General features: G+C 42.4%; 1 protein-coding gene across 3 annotated transcripts in view; it reads left to right on the forward strand.

The window, feature by feature from the left end:
* The window catches only part of LOC108026204 (phosphofurin acidic cluster sorting protein 2), a 36,111-nt gene that overhangs the window by 6,546 nt on the left and 14,921 nt on the right, over positions 1–14,644 (forward strand). For all 3 annotated transcript variants that reach the window (XM_044091138.2, XM_044091140.2, XM_044091139.2), the window contains exons 3-4: positions 12,855–13,208; positions 13,280–13,527. In XM_044091138.2, coding sequence (XP_043947073.1) covers positions 12,855–13,208; positions 13,280–13,527 — 602 coding nt within the window. The remainder of the gene's footprint in view (positions 1–12,854; positions 13,209–13,279; positions 13,528–14,644) is intronic.

Raw genomic sequence — 14,644 nt, forward strand, 5'->3', positions numbered from 1 at the left:
AATTGAGCCGAAAACCTAAACCGAAACCCAAACCAATCGATTTCCTGTTGCGTTTGCCGCCGCGCTTTGACCCAAATTCCTCGAAACGAACTTTTCCCCTGGGTTACAGGGCGCGGGAGGGATTCCCCTCCGGGGACCAGAAGCCGAGCCTCGACCCAAATTCTCTAGTGCACTGCGGCGGAGGTGGGGAGCTGCCGGGTGCCTGCATCTGGTGCCTTTGGCATCGCCTCTAAGCGCATTAGCCGCGATCCCCGGCCAAGTCGAGTGTCGACTTGAGTTGGGTTGAGCTTGGTGGCGTGCTAATGCCCACAGCTGGCAAATCTCCTGGTCATTAGGGTCGGTGTCGGTGGAAGAGTGCAGCAGGAAAGTCAATTAAATTCAATGTATGCCATGACAGCATCGCATCACCACTCAATTCCATGGGAATGTGTGTGACCAAGTCAGGTGGGGATTAGCCAGCTCGGACATGGTCATTGCGGCGAGTTTCTCCTTCAAAAATCTCTAAATTTCATACTGTTCTTGAAAGAATTACATTTTACTGGTAAAGCATCGATTTTTCCCGCAACACCTCCCACTTTTCCCAACTTAAACCCCCATTATATCGCCTTGAAAGATCTAAAATGTAGAAGCCCTGTCGTCAATCATTGTGTTTTATATCCAACCTTAATCAGTTGGAAGCCCGAACCCAAACAAAGCAAAATTCATTTCCGCGACAACAAAGACGGTGTCTGTTGTTTTTGCTCTTGTGGTGAGGCGAGGTGGCTCCCGGTCCTCCTGTCCAGCCTTTCCCGATGCCCGAGCGTTGACTCATCCAGTGTTGGTCGAACTGCTTCTGGCTGCACTGGATTTTCCCCATTTTCCTCCCTCCGGTCTTGTTTGTGCACTTCTGCCTCCAAGGCGAAGGCGCTGCAGAAGGCGATGGAGAAGGCGTGGAAGCGTGGAAACTTGGAGTACCACGACATTGTCCAGGCATGTCAACGTCAAGTTTGTTGACTCGCCCGGCACAACCTGCGCCCAAGTGGAGTTGCAGCAACAACGACAGCGCAAACAGCGGCAACACGAACGGCAGCAACTGCAATAACGACGAGCACAAGTTGGCGAAAACTTCCGCTCCCCCAAGTTCCAAGTTCCACGTTGGCCAAAAGCAGACAGGCCAAACGAGCTGCGGATGTCAGCTGCATAAATCGTTCGCCTCCAGATCCCCAGCACCTGCACACCCCGTCTTGGGCTCTTCGATCTGCATGTGCTGGGGTACAGGAGAGATTCCCTAAGGAGAACTATCAAATCAGTTACTTTACAACTATTTTAATGGAATTGTTAATCTATGAGATGTTACTATGGAAACGGTAGAGAAAAGATTTCCCAAGTGCAAGACTCAATAAGATTGTATCTTTCGGTGTTTAAAGCCATGAACTAAACGTATCCTGAAGATTTTTAATATATCATATATTTTATCTAATATCAAGTCCAGTTTCGAGCTGTACAGACTAAATCTCTATATTCATTTTGATTGTCTGTGCTTGTGATTATGACAAATATGTAACTGAACCTGGCATTTCTAAGCGCAATAAATAAATATATCGTATATTTTCTGGAATTTGATTAATGGATTTTCTGTAACAGCCATAAACAAAGTTCTACTAAAGGAAATCAGAGAGTCCCTTGTTATTTCCATTGCTTTCAATTTGTTCAAGTTCTGAAAACTTCATTTTAGTAACAAGATGTTATGGTTGAACTCTGAATTCCTGGAAGTTTGTGGAAGAAGTTTCACTGTACGGCCCAGAGCACCCAGCTGTAGATAGTGCCTCCCATCCAATGCTGTTCATAAAAGTGCAATTTATTAGCATACAAAGTACGCCGTCTAGAAAAGCAGAAAAGTAGAAAAGAGGAAAAGAGCAGAGCAAGGCGTTGGCGGGGCAGGTTTTGGGCACCGGGAGAATGAAACATTGAAAGTTGTTCAACCTGGTAGAGTTTCATGGCCATGTTAGGGAGATTTGTGTGCAGTTCCCAGCCTTTGTTCCCGTGCATTATAAGCTGTTGACCCAGCATTTCATTTTGGCACAAAGCAGGCCAACCAGATACATACATAGTTACCACAGAGATGTGCCATTAAGGAAAGGATTTGAGGGTTATTCAAAAGTTGAATACAATAGGGCCAACAAAGTGCGATTCAGGGCAACAGCAACTAACCTAATCTAGAATGTAAGACAATTGATGGGCTATGATAGTGTAATCGATTAGATAAAGCCGGGGTTATTTAATTATTAAACAAAATGAATAGATACAAGTAAAATGGAAGTATCGATTTTATGTGATTTATTATAGGCGAAGTTGGACCAAATATTTTAGACGAATATTTATCTGTTCTTTAAATATTCACTGCTAAATGATTTGTTCATTTATATTACCTTCTCTAAAAGATGATATTATCAAAATTCATTATAATGCACTGCTAATTTTTAGACACTGATGTAAATAAGATATTTCAAGAGAAATACTATGGAGTGTTGGAGATAAGACAACCAAATAAAATCAGATACAATTGGCTGAATAAAATGTCTGATAAAGTCAACTAACACATGATTATAGCTTATCATTTATGGTCCAGAAATCGGTCTTCAATTATCCCATTAACGAGCCCCCTTATGAGGTAATCCCATTCATAGTCATCCTAACATTACGTATGCGTATGATCGGATGTTGGCCAAAGTTGTTAGCCCAAAGGGGAATAAGGAAAAATGCAAATACAAAACACATTGGTTAAGCCGAAAGTGTGAATCGATCGCGGTGAGGGTCGGTCATTCAAAAGATACAATCTAACCATATAAACGCGAATTGGATTTAACTAGTTTTTCGGTCTCGTGCCGGCAAAAGCGGCAAAAAATTGGCTGGCTTTGGCTTTGAGTGACTCATGGGAAGAAAGCCACAATTTGAAAGTGAAAGGTTTCATTATATCTATTTTCGTTTTCGGTTTTCTTTGGCCAAAAATCGTTGCCAAAAAAAAGCAAGTTGAAAATCTTTTCAACGATTTGTTGCCACTTTTGCGACAATTATGGAATTGGAGCGGCCGAGTGGTTGGCTCTTTAAGTGGCTGAGTGGCTTTCAGGGAAAAGAGCCGAGGCAGCTTGACACGAATTCCGGCAGATGATTCTCGTTAATAAATACGAGCAAAGTAGTTTATAGTTTGCGTATTAACATGCAAACTTTGGCAATGTTGAACTTTGGCTAAGAGGAGACCGGGGTTTTAAGAGCAGCAAGTAGCAAGTAGCCGAGTGGCAGCTTCTCTGCGAGTCACTTGACACAGTTTGTGGTCGAGCCCCAGTTTTGTGGGTGGTTTCTGAGGGGGATTGGGTGGTTTAGGGAGGTCGGAGGTTGCGGTTTTGACTTCTCCCCGAGCTTTATTTTAACGTAGGAGTCGAGCAACTTTGGCTTTTGACTTCGCTCGTACTTGGCAACAAAGTATTTAAACCGATTTGCGTAACCTCCTTCCGTTAACGAGAAATTATAATTGAAAGTCGAAATACTTCGAGACCCCTTTGTTGTCAAGAATGTTTCCACGAAATGTATAATCATGTTAAAGTGAGAAGTTTATCCTGGGAAAGCTTAGCACCTTGTTAATCCTTGACAAATTCTACTTAGCAATGATCCCTTTAAGTAGATATGATAAGAATGGTCTATATTTCCATTAAACTGACTCATTAATTGGGTAATTCCCATTGGCACTGCCCCCTCAGTTGCCATGATTTAGCCCCGAAGGAATGTCGGAACGAATCCGTTGAGAATTCCAACCTACTTATACTTTTTTTTCGGCCTTTGGCCAATTAAAAAATTGAATATATCTGAGGAATGCTTCATTCTGCGGCTACGTGAAATAAACAAAAGGCTTCCATTGTTTATATCTTGTGGCATTATGCCTACATATAGATGGCTGTCTGTGTATCTATCTTGCATTTATACATTTGTACCAGACTGTAAACAAATGCAAAGTATTCATAAGTCCGAGCACGCTCTAACAGATCATAATTTTCATTTTATGGTTATACAGTGGGTTTCCGTGGAAACGAACGATTTTCGGCTATCAATATGTAAAATAGTTATAAATAGATTGATATATATATAGAATAAAATGTCATTGAACCCAATGCTGCTATAAATTTATCGTTAGGTTTTGGATAATATGTACTATTATTGTATCTAAATAACTTGAATTTATTTGCTCTGATGTCAGTATCTGATGTTCGCTGCACCTTGTAATTAAATTAAAAGAACATCCCCAGTTGATTACTCAATTTCCCTGAAAGGAATTCAGTGTTACTGCTGTTGTAGCACTTGTACCACTCACTGTAAACTAAAATATTGGCCAGAAAAATGCAATTAAAATGAGAAATGGGCGGGCAAACAAGTTGGGAGGTGTTGTATGTGTTGGCCTCCACATCCTGCTGGGATTTCGGACCACACGCAGCGTCCAATTTGGATTTATTGGGTGGGCAGGGAGTGGAGGAGCCTTTTCTGTCCCCTTCAGTGGGATAGTGTCAGTCGGTTAATTTTATTGGATTGCCTTACACTCTCCAGCGGCGAACACTTTAAGTTCCTCGATTCTGGGTGCGGCCGGGCCATTAACTCAACGTGGTGTCTTGTCTCCTGTCTTTCACTTCTCCGTTGACTCTTGGAAACTGTCGTCTAAATCGCTTTTGGCCCTCTACCTTGTGCATTTTCCTAGGGATTAATGGCGGTTTCTTGGCTTGGGTTTGATTTTCGGAGGGCCAGTGAGGCACTCAAACATTTTAAATGTATATGCAACACATTAAATGGGCGTTTCAATTTGCGTCAGGCTGGCATAGTTTAATTTATTACGTTTATTATAAAATTTGTCTTGAATATTTATGAACTCTAGAGACGCTGCTTGACACACTTTTTGTCAGCCAACATGTGGAAATATATAGTTATTTTGATAAAAGCTTCTTACCGTTGAATGAGCCCAGAATAGACGCGGGAAGAATTTAAGTTTATTTTTGTTTCGGACAAATTTATAACCCTCTTTGGGACCCAGACAACACACATCATCCCGCAACGAGGGCGAGTGCTTTTGATGGATTCAATCGGCTTATGGCATCAATACCTTATGCAATCAATCGAATTGCTGGCATTGGCAAATTGCTTTTCTAACCATGAAGTCGAAGCCAATCCGAAGCCGCAGAAATGCTCGAGGGGAGGGCCAGAAGGAAAATAAGGGAAAAATTGAGAAAAATCGAGTTGAGACTGAGACTCTGAGCGGGTCATATGATATATGGGTCATTAACGAATTGTGCGACGACTTGGAATATGTTCGAATAATAAAAACAATGAATAATATTAGGAATGTGTCACACGATGGCTCGTTAAATAAGAGTTTAGAGAGCCGGCGTTCGCTCAATTGGAACGGCAGCTCGCAGAAATATCAAATAAGTATCTAAAACAAATAAAAGATACAAATTTTGAAGCGAACAATGGCGGTCTTAGTCACTTGCAGCGAAGTGGGAGCTCATCAACCCACACACACTCCCTAAGTGGGTATATAATCTTATATGGATGGTGTTGTATGTCAGCTAATTACCTCATAAAGGCCGCGTCATAACCTTACCAATTAAGCCGCAAGTCCAAACACCCAAAAAATAAGCAAAAAAAGGAAAAGATTGTGGGGATTTGTTAAATCGCCAAGTTGAGCAAATTATATTACGAGCATATATTATGTTGCCATAAAGCTGACGAGAGAAAAACTGCAGGAAATCTGTTGTTTATTATGAACTTCCTTATGGCCAAGTACTGAAAGCAAAAATGCAACAGAAAGCGGGCTGAAAATTGTTTATTGCACAAATTTTAGTTTTCAATTAAGTGAGGGAAAAAGAGTCTGGGAATTGAAAGTATCTCAAGCAAAGCTTGTGCATTTTTATTATGCTAAGGGAGGTTTACAAGCTCCCATTAAATGGTGTAAATGTTTAAGCAATTGTTGAATTAATTGGCTGTGAATAAAAATGAAAATATAATACACTTGGTTAACCCTACATTTGTTTTAATTAACAACTGCATTACATTGCAATCTCAAATGTATCTCACCGAGATTTGAGCTATTAATCATCTGCTGAACCGGTTACCCTATCCACAGATCAACATTGGCCTTTAATTAATGGTGATTTATTTGCGCATTTGTATGCTAAGTAATCCCTTAATGGCCGACCTGTCCTAGGTCACTTACATTCGCGTTGTGCAGGCCATTTTCCGCCGCTTTCCATCGGCCAAAAGCGCACACCCATCCAGGTGTTATCCACACCACATCGCCACCCCCGGGGGCCAAAGACTCATGAATGATTCAGGTGTTCAAAGTGGAAAAGCGAAAAAGGTGTGAAAATAATTACGAACCGCGTTTAGACACATCGACTGCATTCCTCGTCGCCGGAATCCAATCGATGTTTACAATATTTATACCAAGAAGGGGGGAGGGGTATAGAAAAAAGTAAGAACTACCCCGGGCTCTTAAACTATTTCTGTTTTTATTCTATTTTCTGTGATACCTCTCAATAATTGATAGACCACAAGTTTCGTGTCATATGCGATGTGGTTGTGGAGTGAATGAACCGGAGTAACCTTTCCAGCTGCTGGCCTGCAGCGGTTTTCCACCACATGGGTTAAGGTTTTTGGGGTGGTGCAATGGGCGGGGGGGGGGCTTGGGAGTCAAGCTGAGGAGCCACACCCACCTTAGCCATATGACGTCGCCTTTGTTGTTGTTGATGTTGCCGTTGCGACTTTGGAGAACGCAAACGTAAAGTGCCATTTAGTTGATAATTGCGGCAAATTACCAACGGCAGTTACATCGATTTTCATACCCTCTCCGGGGTCGGTTAACTACGAAGGGGTTACTGAACCCCCGGTTCTAAGCAGTATTTGCAATTATTTCATATTTATTTGGAAAAATTGTATATAAATATGTTTACATAAAAAACCACACACTTACCTTTAGAAGATTTTCAGATTCTTATAAGATCTTAAATTTACGTAGAGGTTTGTGGTCTTCATCCAGAACTAGAGTAATGATTTCATTCATAATGTTTATAATTAGGTTTTTGTTTCCTTGATTATAAGCCAGTTAACAACCATTACTTATAATACAAGGGTATGGGATCCTATGTTGGTATTAAGTATGATGATGTTAAAGGTGGATATTATAAGATCTGGATGAGAATAACTGGAGCTCATAGTTTGAAATAAATATATTTTTCTGTTAATAACATTTAGTTCTAACATTTTATGACCTTCTACGGATGAAATAGTGAGTAATTAAGTAAATAACTATATTTTATGCACAGGCCATTGTACTATTTGAATGCATGTCATACTCATTGCTCGCATTCCACACACTCGGTTATTAGAATTTGAATGGGCAACGTTTAGTGCTGAAGCTGAATTTGCCTCTCGGTTCTGTGCCCGATAAACATTCCTATTAAACATTCCGAATTCGGCTGCCATTGTTTGGGCTCCGTCCGTTTCCGGGCATTGTCTCGCCCCACGGACCGTCAGCCCGTCAATTTGTCATTTGGTCGGATTGTCGGATTGTCGGATTGTCAGTCATTCAGGGCCTGCGTAATTCCTGAATAAATTAACCAAGCACCCCGATCGGCCGCCGTGTGGCAAGTAGTGTTGGCATGCATAAGTGAGGCTCGCACTCTCCCGAGGAAAACTTCGGTTAGCAACGACGCATTCGAAATGCAGTTGATCAATAATGCAATGACCCAGGCCGGCGACAGACGGGCGCCAAGTAATGCCTAGGCTGGAAACTTTGGGAGCCCCTTAATTAAACGCCCCCAAGGAGCCAGTGCCCCGCCCCCACTTCGAGCTGCCACTTCGGGCTGCCGCTTTTGGCCAGCCACCAACCACCTACTCATTGGTTTTAACCGGTTTGCCAGTATCGTGCCTTAAATTCATTTAACCACTGCCTCAAAACCAGACCCTGCGTCCGTGACTCATGCTCGCAATCCTTGCTAAAACTCAGCCAAACGACTCCCCAGCGAAATGGAAATGTGGAAAAAGGAGGAATAGTATAATATAAGGGAAGGCAAATAAAACACGCTCAAATGAAACCGTAAAAGTTGTCCATAAGTCGCGACAAAATGACATAAACTAGCTTAGATGATTAAGCTGGACTGGGGGATGGAGTCTGGGTTTGAGTTTTGGAAGTGCCCAGAAGGTATGGGGTGCGTTTTTCCTGGGAATCCCTAATTAATGAGTATCCAAAAGGGGTTCCATGAACTCGAAAAAGCTAGTTTGAGCTAGATTTTGGTTATAGGATAAAGGTATTTTGTACTTTCTTTGATTTGGTTTGTAATAGTAAATATCATTATTTATTTTGTATTTAATGATACACTTATGATAACGCTTTTTTTTATTCCATTAGTATGATGCAATTTCTTTTCCCTTGAAACAATAATTTGCTTGCGTATGATTACTCATACGCAGTGTTGTACCCATGAGTCGCTTATCTCTCATAGGTATAACTCATTCGACCCGTGGCCCCACGTAGGTTCACCCACTTGTGGTTACAATCGTGTGGCAGCGATTTGCTGATTTGTCGAGCTCTTTCGCAGCTTGACATCTCGTCCGCTGTCCTTGGCTGGGGCGAGACTATCCAGCCAGGTCTCTTTGTCATCGGCTCGATCCGGAATGTGCTCAAGTCTTTGTTGTCTGCGAAAGACAGACACTTGTCGTCGTCGCGGCAGGAAATGCAAAGTGCAATTTGCATACGCCAGTTAAGCAATCCCAGCCACGAGTCGCCCCCGCCGAGTGACTATCGTTGTGAATCATGGCACCCAGAGCCTATGGTATCATATCATCCCGTCATCCCAGGGCCCATTCACACAGCGGATAGTAGGGGCCACACGCGAGTCCAGGGAAAAATTTAACAGCGGAAACCAAACTGCAAATTAACATGTTAGCAAAATAGCCAGTTACAGCCGGTCTCTCGTCTGTCTATAAGTCCGCCTATCCGTCCATTTGTCCGGGGTGTTAACAGCCGCCCCACGGCAACTCGCAACTCACAAACAGCTAATCAACGGGAAAGCAAAAATGAAAACGGAAAATGGTTCAGCGAGCAAAGCGGAGGATGAGCGAGTGCCGAGGCTGATGAACGCGATCACGCAACCCGGGGCAACGCTTTTGCGCCCAGTGTCGTTTTATTGCCGGAATTGATGTCAAAGGTGCTACTTACTGATCGCATCGCAGGGAATCGCCGCGTTATATGGAGGGCAGGCATTCCCACATAACCTCCAGTGAACGCACGGCATTCTGTAGCACTCGCAATGGTTAATAATACACATTATTTAACTTGTTACCCAAAGGATTATTACGAAGTTAAATCTGTTGTTCAAATCGTCTAAAAAAAGTCATATTCTGTGGAATGTATTCCTTTTTCTCATGCCGCCACACGCACAGTATACCCACGCTTTGATAAGCTATGTTTAGCAAATTGTTATTATATCTTTTCTATCCAATATTTTAGGGAATTATTTTTTCTTTTACTGCATTGTCCTATAACAACCATATTTACTTAGCCGAGGTTTAACGCCACACGCACAGTATACCTAAAAGAAGAATTTATTGAAATTTGGTCACACTTTTTTTTTTTTTGGGTAAAGTTACTGATGCAATGAATGGTGTGTCATTCACCAACATAAATTCACATTTCTGGGGCCCCACTCGAATGTGTCAAGCAAAATATTTAGCCTTCATTGAGACTGTGAACCAGCGGAGATCAGTGGGATGTGAGGCCCTCTCTTTCTACATCTGGAATCTTGAGCCAGTGACATAGTTTCCCTCTTTTTCTGCCGTCTCCGCCTGTCTTGCCCTAACTCTTCATTTTGATTGAGGCGATTTGCGGACTCAATTTGTTTTTATGTAGCATTTCCATTTCGCTCATTTTGCCTCCTTTTTTATTATTCGCACTAATCAGTTTCAATTTCCACATTTTTTTTCCTCTTGCTATTATTTTTGCCATAAAAATGGGTGCAGGAGGCGTTATCAAGTACACGACCGCAATCGCGTACTATTTATACGCATAGTAGATGATTAAGTAATTAATACCAGGGCGCTTGTCCAGAGCTTAACGGGGTAATTGGTCCGATTTGCCAATTAAGACAATTTGTTGAGGAGCGTTTTGTGTTTTTTCAAGGGATGTTGCTCTGTAGTTTGCTCTATGCAAGATTAGCTTTATCCCAATCAATCCCCTGGGCCATAATTCAAATTCATGTCCAGTGTCCGTGGGCCGTTGTCTATGGTCCGCTACCTCAATTGGTCATTTATCAAAGCTCTCCTTCGCAACAAAGAAAACATTGTTCGCGACTTGGGTACGATGAACTGGAGGGAAAAGATTGGATAGTCGGGGGATGACGGGATGACGGCAGGGGCGGGCCCTCAGGGAGATAAAGACGCGAATAAAAGCAAGAAAAAATTACGAAAATGCTTTCCGGCAGCATTCGACGTGTGTCATTCATGAGCAGAGCCCACAAAAAGGTTGAAGAAAGAAAAGAAACCATGACAATCGAAAAACGCCGAGCCAAGTAATTGTTGAAAACGTAATGCCAACATTGTAAACGGGCAAAAAGAACCCCCAACAACTTTAAACCTGAAATCGTAGCTTTGTTTGCTTTCAAATCTCGAACAGTCAATGACATTTCGCCCAGACGAAAACAAAAATATCAAATGCAATAAAGCCAAAGCAAAAATCGAATAAGAACAAGCGAAACGCGCCCCCCGATGTCTTATAAACATTTAAAAATACACCCTACACGAGAACAACAATAAAATGTCAACTTATTTTTAACAAACAATGCGAACATGCCATGCAAGATGTCAAGTGCATGCAAATCAAATTGAAAGCAAGCTATTGGTTCTGCAGGGGTAATATGGGGGTTCCGATGCGATCGATGTGACTGGGGGAACCGACATTGGTGACATCGTTAGTCACTCAAAGAATCATTCCCAATGCTGATCACAGGGGGCGATTAGAATTGATATTTCGAGTGATCTACGTGATGAGCCTGATGATTTATTTGTGACACTTGGGAAGCGCTGTCCAAATACGGAAATATGTTCGCTGCCAGTACCTAGTACTAATGGGATTTTTATGTTGTTATTAAAAGATTAATGGGGCCTTTAGAATTACCAATATATAAATATAAAATATGTTTCACTGTGACAAATATTATTTTGTCATGTTGTCATTGACTAAATGATGCATAAAGAAACGGAGGTACTATCTCTTTTTCTGTTTTTCCTTTATTCAATTGTTATAAACTTGTTGATTATTTGTAAATCATTTGCGTTTTATTTCTGTAACGCCATAAACAAGTCGTTGGAGTCTTTGCATTGCGTGTACCGTCTGTCCGACTTGCCTTATAAAAGCTGTCCTCGTCTTGTCACCCAGCAAACCTCCTCCTCCAGCACCCCTTTCGAATTCCCTTTAATGAAGTTTGCATGGGCAACAAAACGAATGTTTTGAATTATTAATTAAGAAATTAATTGCGCGTTGCCGACGACTACGCATCCGAACTTGGCCTGGAATGTGAGGAAAGCGCTTTCATTTCGCAGTTGCACAGGCAAAAGTTCCATTTATTTAAATCAGGTGTAATTAAGCAGGTATTTTACTTGGCAAGTTGATATATTGTGTGGCCTGGTATTCAAATGAAATCATTTTAAATGCTCATCAAGGGCCTTACAAAATTATTTACCGTGCTGCCTTGATGGGCGGTCAAGGGAACTCAATAAGCGGGTGCCATTGTCCGGCAATCAATGGCTGGGCATCCTCTACCTCCATCTGCATCCGCCCATCCGGGGGCTCTCCAGTCAGGGGCCATTGTGCAGCCTCGACCCGCGAAAGTCGAGTCATCCGGCTGGCTGCTTAGTCAGCTCCATTTGCATATCTTTCACACCCCGCCAAGCCGGATATCGTACGCACCACATACTATATCTTGTTGGCGATGCACCCGTGCTCCCAGATCACCCAACTCCCCATCCAAACTCCCGGCCCATCCTCGCTGATTCGACCAGATGAGTGAGCAGTTCCAACAAAAGAGGCTCGGATTCCGCACGGGGGGCATTACGGGGCAGAAATTAATCAGGAAATAAATTATTTATACTCATATACTGGCGATTACAGTCTGGACTTTGTCTTGTGCTGCTGCCAAAAACGTTAAAAAAAACTGATATACTTTGTGACAGTGCAGAAGAAAAACGAAAAATGAAATCCAATTTCCTTTATGGCTTAGTTATAAGCGATTATAATGGTCATTACATCTGACTTTGCTCGAAATGTATGCTTGAGATACAGAGAATTTCCTTTGAAAATCGCATCGCACAAGAGAAAACTTTAATTTTAATGTCTTTCCTCTCCACTTTTCAGGCACACACATATGTGTTTTCCTCCGTTTCCATTTCCATTCGCTTTTATTTCATTTTCCATTATACAACTTTTGTTTTCTACTTGATTGCATTTTACTTTTGATTTTTCTGCTTCGCTTTCCAGGCCTGGCAACGAAAAATCTCATGGCGGTAAATTGTTTTCTGTATTTTTTGTTGCCTAGATTTCGATGATCGATTGTTCAGTGCATTGGAAATGCATTTAACGAGGTTTTTCATATTGTTTCCTCTCTGGTTTTTGGCCCCCCTTTTTGGTTAGATTATAATGTTACTGATTACTTTTAAAGTCTTTCAACACTTTTAGTAGTATCAGTGGAAATTCCATCGGATTATGCCGTAATCAAACTACATTTTTCCTATTTCACCACATCGATTTTGCACTAATCCCGGATGTTTTCTTCTCCGTTTTGCAGACTCTGTTCGCTGACAATAACACGTCTCTCCATCCTGACCCCGCTTCCTGGTGACACCACCTCGCTGTCGCTGGCCGTGAAGATGCAGAGCTCCAAGAGGACACTGCGCAGCCACGAGATACCCATCAACGGCTCCGCCCTGACCTCCTCCGCCTCGCTGCAGGGCAACTCCCCCATGTCGGTGGCCGGAGGAGCAGGTGGTGCTGGTGCTGGCGCTGGTGGCGGACTCGGCACTCCGGGAAGTGCGGGCACCGGAGGCGGCGGACTGGGCGTGGCTGTGCCCCTGACGGAAACCGAGCTGGACTTGCACTTCAGTCTGCAGTATCCGCACTTTATCAAGAGAGATGGCAATAGGTAGGCGGGTGTTGATTTAAATCGAATATCCTCCAGGCATTAGTTTAATTTCCCTTTTCCCTCGTCGGCAGACTGGTTATCTTGCTGCAACGCCGCAAGAAATACAAATCACGCACCATTCTGGGCTACAAAACGCTGGCCGAGGGCATCATCCGCATGGATGCGGTGCTCCAGAAGTCGATGGACATGATCATCGAGCTCACTGCTTCCGGAAAGAATGGCAGGCCAGGCACGGTGGTCGCCTGCCTGCGAGCGGAACGCGTCTCTTCCATTCCAGTTGACCATGACAATAAGAACAACAACAGCGTGCTGCTGGCAGGTGAGTCCGACATATAAATATATTCCAAGGATAAAAGGGAAAGTGATATTCCAAAACAAGTGAAAATATATGAAAGCCCAAGACAAAAAAATACAAACATTTCCTTTAAATGCGATGTATTTTGAATTTTTAGGAAGAAGAAGATATTTTCTATTTGAAATACAGGCAGATAAGCCTGACTTATTAGAGGAATTATATTAGGAAAATAGGAAAATATTGTATTTTAAAGTATGTTAAAACAAATTGAAAATGTCTCTGAAACAACTGATAGTCTGGTCTTAAGACCAGAAGAAGAATGGAATTGATAATTTAAATCCTATTCCTACAATATCAAACCCTCACAAGGGATAAATACTCTTTCAAATAGATAAAATTAAATCATTTTCTTTGTATATGTGGAATCCTGATTAGGAAGAACCTATCATAATGTTTTTTCTTATCTTAACCTAGTTCATAGTTTCGTTTTTACTGTCCCACGTTGCATGTCACAGACTCTCTTGAATATCTACTTCGATGAGCATTCCCTTAACCGAACCATGCTAAAGAATTTATTGCCAAATCCATAAAACACAAATAAATGGACCCACGAGTCCCAGGCCCAGTCCAGATTAGAGAAGTGCTAATGACGCAAACTGGGCAATTAATGGCCCAAGTGGGGAGGAGGCAGGAGATTCTGCTCGTCGCCATGACGGATGAGTGGCTGTCCCGAGATCGAGATGATGCTCCCAATTTGAGCTGATGTTTATGGTAATTGCTTGTGAAACAATTCAAGGGGGACTCATGGCGCAGCGTTAGGTGGCTACAAGTGACGTCAGCGCACGCATTTCGGTATTCTCAATTGAGAATTGAGAATGGAGAATTCTGTGCCATGAGATTCCCCACGGCTGGCAGTGAAAGGCGGCCCCCACCACATGGCAACAGCAGGCGAAGCCTCATCCATGGCAATCTAATTGAAATTATTTTTCAGCTATTTCTGTTTGACAAGAGAATGGCGTGCGAACCGAAAAGAGCGAGTTCTCCAACGCCTAGAGAGGAAATTCAATTATGAAAATAGCGTTGAGCGAGTGGAAAACTCATTTACCATGCGGTTTCCCATCGGCAACATCTGGTGTAGGGC

This window comes from Drosophila biarmipes, chromosome 3R (genome assembly GCF_025231255.1).
Source record: "Drosophila biarmipes strain raj3 chromosome 3R, RU_DBia_V1.1, whole genome shotgun sequence".
In the NCBI taxonomy this organism is placed as follows: domain Eukaryota; kingdom Metazoa; phylum Arthropoda; class Insecta; order Diptera; family Drosophilidae; genus Drosophila; species Drosophila biarmipes.